An 11,544-nucleotide genomic window follows, 5' to 3' on the forward strand; every position below is an offset into this window, starting at 1 on the left:
TATGACATGGATATAACAGCGAATGAATTGCAACCCGAACCACCATCCTGTGTCCCTCCTCAAGTACCTATCCCCATATTTCAAAGCGTACAATCTATGTAGCAAATATTTGTCGTTGCGATTAGCAGGTCAATGGCACATGTCCATTCCCTTCTACCTTGGTTGTGTTACACAATGTAAGCTGTCAGCCCGGACAAGCCATTGTGATGCTCTTGTGATCAGCTACTCATGGCTGGCCGTGGCCGCCCTCCAAGGGTGAGGCCACCTCAAAGCCAGAGTCCCTGGGAACCAGCGGAGGTCGCTCACCCACGGGCTTCTGGGCCTTCTCCATGTCATCGTCCTGCCCGGGGTTCGCCGTCTGGTATTCGAGCCACTTGAACATGGCGTAGACCAGGAAGGACAGGATAGCACCGGCGAAGGGGCCGATCCAGTAGATCCAGTGGTAGTTGACAAAGCCGGCGATGACGGCAGGCCCGAAGGAGCGAGCAGGGTTGATCGATGTTCCGGTCCAGTTTGTGGCGGTGATGTGCGCGATGAACACCGAGATGCCGACGCCGATGGGGGCCAGGAAGGTCGCGCGGTGCTTCTCTACGGCGAGGAAGTACACCGTCAGGACCAGCTGGGCGGTGAGGAGCATCTCGATGAAAAAGCCCTGGGCGACGGTGGCGCCGTTGCCAAGCGTGTTGTTGACCAGGAGAGGCCCGGGGAGGACCCCGTTGACGACGGCGGAGGCGGCGATGCTGGCGACGAGCTGGGCGGGGATAATGCAGAGTCCTGCCAGGGGCTTCACGGCACCGACGAGCAGGAGACCTAGAGTGACCTGGATGGGTGTTAGGTTGATGAGGGGGGAGGAGGCTTTGAGGGGTTGGGGAGACATACCGCAGGGTTGAACATGCCACCACTAACGCGGTAGAAGATCCACACGTTGACGGCAATGGCAGTACCGAAGGAAGAAGCGATGTACATCAAGCTGGCCGGAGAGAGAGGAGCAGAGGAGTCATCGGGAGAGTTGGTGACGAGGGCGGTCTGCGCTCCGATGAAGGAGAGCAGGAGGAACATGAATGTTCCACAGAACTCGCCGAGGACGACCACGATGAGGTTGCGGGAGGGCAGATTGTACGGGTAGCCTCTCTTGGCTGGAGTCACCTGGGTGGCATGTACCGCGTCAACGGCCTGCTTCACCGGGTTGTGGGAGGTCGGGGCAGTCATTGTTGAGATGGCTGAGGGATATCTTGAAGAAGATAGAGACTCAAAGAGTGCGTTGATGGTGTTGGTGGTGAGATTGCGATGATGATTCGAATGGGATAACAGCCTTTCCAGCGAGTAGTTCCTCCCATATAAATATCCGTCATGATGGCTGGGTCTGGTATTCAGGAGGCGATGAATATCACTTGTCACGATGGACTACTGCAACATCTGAGGAGGCGACTACTCTCGCCATCGCCATCCGACGAGGGTATCGGAAGACAGGCATCCAGCTTCGTCGTTAGGCGCCCATCGACGGCAATCTCACAACGGGGCGAGAGCTTCCCCCTAGAGTCTCGCCATCGACGAAAGAAACGACTGACAAGCATCTTGGTCCGATCTTGGGCATCAAACTACATGTCGTGATAACCCGGTGCGGCGATCGTGTCGACAGGTGAGAGTATCTCGTGGTAGGTGGTTGGGTGGCTCGTGACTTGGCGGGAGGATTGTCACATCCGACAAAGGGTGAGGCCCTTTGACATCAGGTTGACAACGGCATTGTCTGACAGGCATCAAGCATCATGTGTCGGCATGCCGTGTTAGGTAGTGCTTGAGCCTGTACGTCTTTCGTCCGTAGTGGTGATCTTGTCCGACGGTGTTACCCATCGGCTGGTTGAACAGCCACGATGTCAGGCATCAAACCGCGTGTCTCTCTCTCAATCACTGCCTCGACCGTTTCGAATGCATGATTAATCCGGTAAGTGGGTAGGAAAAGGCTCCCAAATGTTGGGCTCGAATCCTGTATGTCTTGGTATTTCCTTGCCTGTGTTGATTGTTACAGCCGTTCCAGTCCCCCTCAACGGACGAGGTGCTCCGATCATAGCCTTCAATCCCCTTGTTTCCCGGTGATATGCTTCACAATTGACTACTGCACTTGATGATGCCCGTTTGCTTGAATACCGGCATGCCCAGTACTGCATGTCTTGCCATCGTATGTTTTGCGTTGAGCTTCTCACAGAATTGAGGCCTGTGAGTGGTAGGCGCCTCCGATGACACGCTTTCGTCTGCATGTTCTGCTACTGCACGGAGCGCTGCTCCTATTCGTCAGACTCACACGTGCAGCGGGATCGCCCTCTGGGATGGGTGTCGAAGACAGAAAAGTCATGCCAGTTCAACCCATCAATGCTGCCAGTGACTTCATCGGAAGAACCGAGAGCCCAACATTGGATGAGGCTGGTTTCAAGATCTTCTCAGATGGATGTGTCTTTCACCCACCACCAGCGTGGGCTTGGCCGAGGTGATGGTCGTGAGAGAAAGGGCAGGCAGCATGTCTATCCCTTGAAGAACTGGGTATCTCCTGGCAATTTAGTCAAGGGAGTCGTCAGTCTGATGGACTCTTACTCGCTTTTTCCATCACCTACTTCGCTGTGCATACGCGATCGGGATGCCTTTGCACCTCGCGGACGTCCATGTGGGGTTGATGAACATTGAGCTCCTCGGTTCCTCCTTATGTAGCATGAACAGCTCGTTGAAACCCGGAAAGCTAATGGCCGTTTGTACCTTTGACGTTAAAGCTTAATGTTGGCCTAACGATGAGATAACCCTTTACGTCGGTTGGCGGCACATCCTCTAGCAAAAGCATCGTGAGTGTCTCTCCATCTTAACCCTCCACCACCATCAAATAAGCCTAAAACCAACACCGATGGCTCGGCTCCGAAGAGACACCCCGGACGTCTTGGGTCTTGACTTGTATGGTACTTATCTTGAAAACGTGGAGGCGCCACAGGTGGCTGCCATCGGGGAGTATCGTCAAGGGGTCACCCACACCAGCATCCTTCGTTCGCTGCCTAACCATCAAATCCCGCAGTGAGGGAGTTTCGAGTATGGTCACTGGCCATGAGGATTGGGGGCCGCGCAAGGCAACCAATGGTCGATTGGGAGGAGATCGTCGCGTGGTTTAAGACAACGCCCCAAACCTGACCGATCCAGACCGATCGACACGCGGCCCGGTCCTAAGCGCTAACGCAGCTCAAATCCTACTTAATCTACGGTAATAGAACGCCTGTTGTAAGCTGGGGGGGCAGGGAAAGGAGAGGCGAGCGAATAGCGGGGTAGGGTGTCGCGTGAAATTATTGTGGCAAGGGGAGCCGACGCAAACGCTGCTCGGGTAGTGTCGTAAGAACTTGATAAATGGGGGCGGGGGAGTGTCACTTCAGGGATCTCATTGGGGGCCATCAGCCCTGCATGTCTTGGATTTTGATTTGGGAGGATGAGTTGGTGGGGGGAACACAGACTCGTTCTCCGCAAATCCTCCGTCTTTAGAGAAAGTCTCCGGGGGCGAGGTCAGTGGAAGTGGATTATCTGCTCGAAGAAGAACATGAAATGTGGCTCTTGGAGGTGTCCGATGATGCGTCGCTGCTTGCGATTGGATGAGAGCCGCTGGAATCGCGATCCATCTCTAAAGCCTTGCCAGACTCCTCGTAGGTCTCTGATGTCCACTCGCCTCTTTCGCTCAGGTGAAAAGCCCTAAGTGTCTTCAAAATTATGGTAAAAATGCCTTGTTCTTGATCCCGCAAAGCTCGGCCGAAACTTATGAGGCTCTAAGGCATACATCTTCTCGAGGAGGTCTGATGAGATAGATTCTCACGGCAATCGGACTCTTAAAGTAGAGATCGATGATACTACGTACTAACCACGTAGAATGAGACAAGCAAGCGCTTACCGCCAAGTCAGGTTGACATTGTTCTCCCAGGATGTACAACTTGGCGAGGGCCCACATCGTACCCTCGACCACAAAAGAATGTTGTCCACACTGACTGACCACTTTGGGCCCTCTTTCTCGACTGACTTGAACATGCCGACATATATAGTGAATATAAGTCCTCGTACCTGTTTAGTGACGTTTTCGTTCACAGCAAGGATAAGTCACAGGGTGGATTTGGACATGTTATGCATGAAACGCTGCTTTTCAAGATCCTATCTGCCGAAGAATCTGCTTAAGGCTACACTAAATTCTATCCATCCTTTGTAATGCTCGATTTCAATCGCCGCCATCATCTTCGTTTTTTTCTTGGTTGTTGTCGCTCTTGCCTCTTACTCCGTCTAATTTTCTTCCGTGGGCCCTGAAATCCAGTCTTGCTTCCATTTCCGAGCCAGGCGTTCGAATTGCTTGTCAGCGCGACCCAGGTAGTAAGAGGATTTGGGGTTCGTCATGTCCCAAATGGCACTGCGAAGAACCTTTTTGGCAATGTCGGAAAATGAAGTCGATGGGTTCCAGTTCCGGGGAGTCATTCTTGCCAATGCCTCCAGAGCAGGCCAAATTTCCTGTGCCATCCCAAAGCATCTGGTGCCCTCTGATGCGTGTTCTTCCAAGGTTCTTTCCATTACCTTACGCATCGCTTCTGTGATTAGCTCTCTGCTGACTTGGCCCACGTTTGCAGATGGATGAGTGTAGTGGCGATTGAATTGGTGGTTCAGAATCGCTTTTCGTCCCGGTCGGCCGCGAGTCCACCAAGTCTTTGCTCCCGCGTGAAGGAGTTTGGACACCGCCGCAACCCTACCATGGCTCAACGCCCAAATAAGTGGTGTCACATGCGCGTCATCCCAGCTCAAGTCGAGAGGGTCCAATTTAGCCCCCAAGGAGACAAGATGTCCAATCATAGTGTCATCCTCAGAGAGTAGAGCGTAGTAAATAATCCCGAAACATAAGTCGTCGGTTTCGTTGATGTTTACCTCTTTAGTTTGCGCGAGATGGCGTACGAGTGACTTCGGACCATGTTGTGCGGCGACATGAAGGGCTGACATGTGTCGTGTGAGGCCACGATACCTGTTCAATGTCACACTCTCATGGTTGAGTGCTCCAACGCATCGAGCTCTCAAATGACAGTGATTGTCCATGACGGAGGGATCGAACATCACATCCGCGTCTGCACCTTGTGAAAGTAAAAGGTAGGCAATTGAGATGTGGCCGGTACAAATAGCGAAGTGAAGAGCTGACCAAATCGGAAATGAATCGAGTTGGAACATTGCGTATGCCGCAGGGAGGGGGGGATAATCTGGAATTCCACGGCAAAAGCAAGGTAAACGTCCGGGAGCTTCAAAGTCGACTTTTTGTACCTTGAGCAACCACTCAACGATGTCGTAGTAGCCATAAAAGACAGCAAGGTGAAGGGATGGTGCCCAAAATGCGCTTGTTTTCTGGCTCTCCGTCCAGTTCTCTATTTCGGAGGCGCAATTGGGCGCAAACTCGATGTACTTTGGAAGCGGAAAAGGGTGTATGAGATCGAAATTTGCCCCGTAAGTAGCCGCCTTCTTCATCGTTCTGAGATTGCCTGTCTGCGCAGTGCGTGCAGTGATCTTAGTGAATGAGTCTTCGTCTTTCATGGCTGACTGCCACAGGATATCGTTCGTGTTGTCATGAAGTCGTCTGTTCGCACGGGCGATGCCGCCTCCCCCCACACCGCAGTACACGGCAATGGCCTGTAATAGCTCGTTTGGAAGTTCCAGTAGAGATATTTCTGCTACTTCAGGTGAGATGGTTGCGCATCGAGACGCGTGTGATTTGTGAATGAGGAAGGCGCAGAGAAGCAGAGGCGTCGGTGATGATGCGGAGCGATGATGAGATAGACAGAACGCGGGAAATGACCGCCAAGCTTTCTTCTGTGGCAGCTTTGGCGTGAGGTGGGCTTCCCAAAGTGATGTAGGAATGGCTGATAGATAAGTAAGAAGGAAGTCACAATTTTGTAGATGAAGACGGAAGAGGATGTAGAGATTATGCAATTTTCCCGTGTTTGGCGCAGTGGCTGAGTGTTGTAGAAGAAAAGAATGGCAAACAAAGAAGGAGCCGACGCGTGGTAAGGGAGCTCAGCAAGCGACAAACGGAAATTTGGAGTGCCTACCTGTTTGGTATCTAACAGAGAGAAAACAAAAACCATCCATTCACCAACTCCTGAATAAGGTTTTTTGGCATGGCTCACTTTTCCTGGTTCCACGTCCGAGGCTGAATATTCAGGCGCCCACTCACAATTGCGACGGAATATTCTACAACCCATAAGCAAGAATCACCCCTTCCATTGTTCTTGCCCATCCCCATCATCCTTGTTTTTCCCCATCTTCCTTGATACTCTTCCTCGATCCTCTTCGTTGAGCCTCTCTACCTTGATCCTCTTCGTCGTCCTTGCTGTCGTCTGTCGTCCGTCGTCCGTCGTCCGTCGTCCGAATCGTTCTCTGCTACCACAAACGTCGTGAGTTTCTTTTGACTTGTCAGCCACTCTGGTACTCTACTTGAGCCCAGCTAACGTCCCAAGCTCACCGCAGGGGTTCCCGACGAAAGCGACGCAACCACTTCGAGCAACGCCGGGGGAGGGTCGCACCGCCAACTCCCATAAGCTTTGCCTCAGCCAGTAACAATGAGACCGCCGAAGCCAATGACATCTTCTCCATTGGACAAGATCCCGCCAGAGATTGTCCTAGCAATCACAGAGGATCTGCCTCAGTCCTTGATGAACAGTCTTTGCCAGGCCAGCAAACGGCTTCACCAGATCATCAACCCATCATTGTACAAAGCCGCCATCAAAACACCACACTTCCTCTCGGTCACCGCGCTAGATGGAAAGCTTGATACTCTCAAGGTCGCAGCCCTCTTCGGTGCCGATCTCAATCGTGTCTACTGGGTTCCTGCACCTTCCTGGTCTTTACTCTGTTGGGGTGACGACGATTCTGACTGTTCGGAAAGCAACGACCCTGAGTCTACGGATAGCGACAGCCCTGGCCCTCGTATTGGTGACGATCATATCTTCGATCTTTTCGGTTTCAAACCGATCCATGATGAGGGAGAAGGTTCTGCCCTTCCACATGATCTCGATATCGGATATTGCTGGGCCACTCCTCTTCACTTGGCCGCTGCAGAGGGACATTACGACATGGTTGAGTGGCTGCTTGCACAAGGGATTGACCTCAACGTACCGGGGAAGCTATTGTGTCCCTGCTCTTCTTTCAGCGAAGTATTAGTTGAAGGACCCTGCAGGTCCGTTCTGAGTTCAGGAACCTGGGCCTCATTGCACTACGCCATCTGCCGCAGCCACCCAAAGATTGCTCTCCTCCTTATCGACAATGGCGCCTCCATGGAAGTTCGTACCCTCGGAGCAAAGATATCCCACGCACACACGGCATTGACGAGTTGTTCGGTTTGGGCCCTTGCCTGTCAGCTTCTGAAATTCGACAAAGTCTCGGTGATCTTTTGATATACCACCTGGGGATTCATCCAGACTCGGACGGCGAGGAGAATGACCACGAAGAGGATGGCCCCCTCAGCGAGCAATATCTGCGACGATGTCTACAATACAACATGTCGGCGATCCACTGCGCTGCCTTGTCGGATGAGCCCGAGATTCTCCGACACTTGGTTGATCTTGGGATCAGCGTTGACACCGCAGATGGATGTGGGGCGAACATTTTGTATCACGCCGTGGAAAGCAGGAACTTGGAAATGGTCCGATGCGCTCTTTCACTCCATGCACGTCCCTCTGCATCAGCTTGCATCGTGGATAAAATGCATATCAAGTACCGCGTGGAGGGCATTTGTCAGTGGGTGGCTCGGTTTTACCATGACAGCAATCCCGACTACCTTGATGCCGTTATCGTCATGCTCGCCGAACATGGAGGCGATTCCGTGTTCTGGCAACAGCCTGATCCGTGGTATGAGGCAGTTGTTGATCTCGACAGAGAGGACAAAGACGCAGAAGGTGAAGGTGTCGAACATGAATCCATTCGCCCCAAGTCTATGACCATCAACATCATAGCTAGGCATATGATCAACCCATTCGAAGATTGCGCGAAACGCGGCTGGGTTTCCCTGCTCTTGCAAGGAGCGATCGCCACCTACCAACCCACCGAGGATTTCAACGATCTCAAGAAGGAGGTGGTAGCGTTTTTCTGGCGTATCATCGATGACAGCGGTTGCGGCACGGCTGCTCTCGAAATGAGCTTGCAATCTTACGACTCCTTCGACCTGACTGAGCTGATGGATGGCGAGTTACCGCTGAAGAGGGTTAAGACGAATTATGAGGGCCAACTGGGCACCGCGGCACTTCACATGCTATTGAAAAACTACAAAGTCAGGCCGCATGAGCAAGTTGAATCGGAGGTCGCAGTAAGAGACAAGGCGGCCTGGCTCCTGAAGCATGGGGCAGATCCCGTCGACAAATTTCATCATCCGGCTAAGTTTTCTGCACTGCCTTGCTTCCTTGCTCGTCTCAACGTTTGTGAACTGCGAGATTTCTTGCGTCGTTCTTCCGGGCAGCGTGTCGCCGATATGATGAGAATCCTTGGAGAGCATGGGGCATGGGAGATTGGCGACAGTGAGACCCAGCACGCTTTGAGAACGTGGGATGAAATCGTACGGAAGGTTGAGCACTTGAATAGAAATAGTGCACAGGCGATGAGAAAGGTGGTTTTGCCCAGTAGGGTGTCCGCAATTTGGAAGGCCATGATTGACTTGGACGTGGCGACGCAACAGGCGACAGTTCGTGAGATGTGGAAATAAAAGTCATGGAATGGCAGGGATGGTACCTAGGGCGAGTTGGCTGTACAAAAGAATACCATGGCTGATCATATTTACTGATTAGATGTACTGAATGAACTGGCAAATAAATGAGAATGATGGTGTTGGTGTTTCTGTCGTCCTTACCCTTCTCCATCGTTCTTGCCCTTCTCCATTATCCTTACCGTCGTCCATCGTCCTCGGCTGTCGTCGTCCTTGGACCTTTTTCTCACTTCATCACGTCGTCGGACATGCCTAGCTAGCCAGACAACTGCTTCTCGACCTTTTTGCGAAGCTTAAGACTAATTACTTTAGTCTCTAAAAACCTAATCTACTACAGCTTATAACCTATAACCTACAACCACAACCTAGTGTACTATTAGAACGTATTAATCTCCAGCTTCTGTTAGCAGACCCTACTGTTGGATAGCTGACTGTAACACCGAGCTGCGATTGAAACCGAGAATAACGCCATCACCACCTTTCTTCCCTTCTAACTCTTTTCTTCGCAGTTTGCCGCCTAGAGGCACACTGTTACGACCCGTTATGCATGGATAACAGTTGACCGACCCACTTGGGCGTCGGGCGGCTAGGACAGGACATTTGTACTGCAGGATCACGGGAACAACAGGAACTCACTCGGTAACGGAAGAACTATGGTCCAAGTCACGTGATGATAAGATAACGATCATATTGGATCAATATGATCCAACACGACTTAGGGGCTAAACGATCATTCTGGATCGGAATGATCCAGATCGACCTAAGGTATAAAGGAACATATTCAGAATTAGACTTATATATAGTATGACCCTGAGCCTGGCTTATGGTCAGACTTCTATAGCTCTTCAGCAATCAACTTAGTATTCATCCTCACAGATACTCTCAGCTTACCTTCACTGCGAATCACTTATTGAGTCTAAGACTGATCACCTTAGCCTCTGAAGAACCGATCTACTACAGCCTACGAACTACAACCTACGACCACGACCCAGTGTACTGTTAGAACGTATCAATCTCCAGCTTCTGTTAGCAGACCCTACTGTCGGATAGCTGACCGTAACAATATATAGGGGGTAGTTAGAGTAAGGGGGACCTCTTATGTATCCCTGGTCATATAAAAATTCACAAAAGAATTCTTCACAAAATGAACGCCATCACTACTCTGGCCGCTGGAGATGGTAATCTGGATACTTTGAAGAAAGCCGTCGAGTATGGAGCAGATCTGAACTCTGCCACCTGGGTTCCAATTCCCAATTGGTCCCCCGGCGGCGACTTTGGCATGGACTTACGAAATGAGGAGGAATGCACAGACACAAGCTGGGGCATCTGCTGGGCAACGCCCCTTCACATGGCTGTGTGCCAAGGCCACTACGACGTTGTCAAATACCTCTTTTCTATTGGAGTTGATGTCGACGTTCCGGGCAAGCTTCTCTGCGGCTGCCTATCCATGGGCGAAATTGTGGCCGAGTTGGAACCAGATTGGTCCCCAGAACTATGGGATGGAATGGTCATCGCGTCAGGACTTTGGACCCCGCTTCATTATGCCATCTGCCGCAGGAAATGCTCCGTTTCTCGCTTGCTTATTTCTCAAGGAGCATCATTGGACATCACGCGCTATCCTTTACGCGACCAGATTCCACGGGACAACGGCATCGCTTCGCTCTTCGGTCTCGATCTCACCAAACCCGAGAAATCGGCATCGATCCGCGACCGTCTCGGTACACTCATCTGCAGTGTTGGAACATCAGGGCCATTGTTCAATGATCATGAAGAAGCGGTCTTTCGTGATGGCTACGGCGGGAGGGAGGCCCTCGCAGACAGCGTCGCGGCTCTTCACACGGCCGTGGCTGTCAACGACCTACCAATGATTCGTCACCTCGTTGTCGACTGTGGCTTCGACATCAACACCAAGGATGGTGGCAGTGCTACTGCTCTCCACTACAGTCTGGCAGCGAATAGTATCAAGACTGTGCGCTACGTGTTGTCTCTTGGTGCAGACCCCAACACATATCTCGACATCGCCTGCCATCCTGTAGTCGACAGTGCCGCAGCTTGGCTTGTGTCCTACGATAGGTCCTTAGTGTTTATAAACGAGAGAGGTTCCGTACCTCTTTGGACTTTTAAGCGCGCCGGCAACCGGCTCACAAGGGCCGAATTCATTTCTCAAGCTCTCGCAGCGCTTCTTGACCACGGCGTCTCCTGCTGGGCGGGAGACAACGTGGGGATTCATAAGTGCCTAGCGCTGTACCAAGCCCAGGCTGACATTGCCCCACGTAGCAGCCGAAAGCATGTCTATGACAGCTGTTTCAAGAGATTCTTACAGGGTGCAACGACGGAGTACGACTCCGCGTTATGTTGGGATCTGAAATCATCGGTCATGGAGCTCTTCTTCCAGATTTTGATTTGCGAAAACTTTGACAACACTATCGAACTTCTCGACACCATCGTCAACGTGGCAGGTCCGATCGACTTGTCCGCCACAGTAGACGATAGCATATCGGATCATCATCGCACCTCTGGAGATGATCACTTATCCTTGGGGACAGTTTGCTTCCAGACGCTTGAAAAGAGGCAGAGTCGCCCCGAAGACATGGGGTGCAGAAGGTTAACGTTGACTTTCGCAAAGGTTGGATGGCTGATGACGCAAAGCGCTACCACAACACTGGAGATGCTGCGATATCTCAATGACATAACCAGGGAGAAGTGTCGCCGAACGAGTCATACAAACAGGTGTTGTGGAGAGCGCTCAGGCTTCAGGTGAGCGCACGCAGCGAAGATATGATACGCGTATGGAAGCGAGCGACTTGAGCGGGATG

The 11,544-nt window shown here is 51.9% G+C and overlaps 1 protein-coding gene across 1 annotated transcript; it reads right to left on the reverse strand.

Annotated features, from left to right (window-relative positions):
* Nucleotides 1-226: 226 nt before the first annotated feature.
* On the reverse strand, nucleotides 227-1,209 carry AQY1-0 (Aquaporin-1; the record flags this gene model as incomplete). Its single annotated transcript, XM_037326339.1, has 2 exons — nucleotides 227-820; nucleotides 880-1,209. 2 exons carry the CDS (start codon nucleotides 1,207-1,209, stop codon nucleotides 227-229), a joined length of 924 nt encoding a protein of 307 aa, XP_037174999.1.
* Nucleotides 1,210-11,544: the final 10,335 nt, after the last annotated feature.

Source organism: Colletotrichum aenigma, assembly GCF_013390185.1.
Source record: "Colletotrichum aenigma strain Cg56 chromosome Unknown KSG_Cg56_contig07, whole genome shotgun sequence".
NCBI lineage: Eukaryota > Fungi > Ascomycota > Sordariomycetes > Glomerellales > Glomerellaceae > Colletotrichum > Colletotrichum aenigma.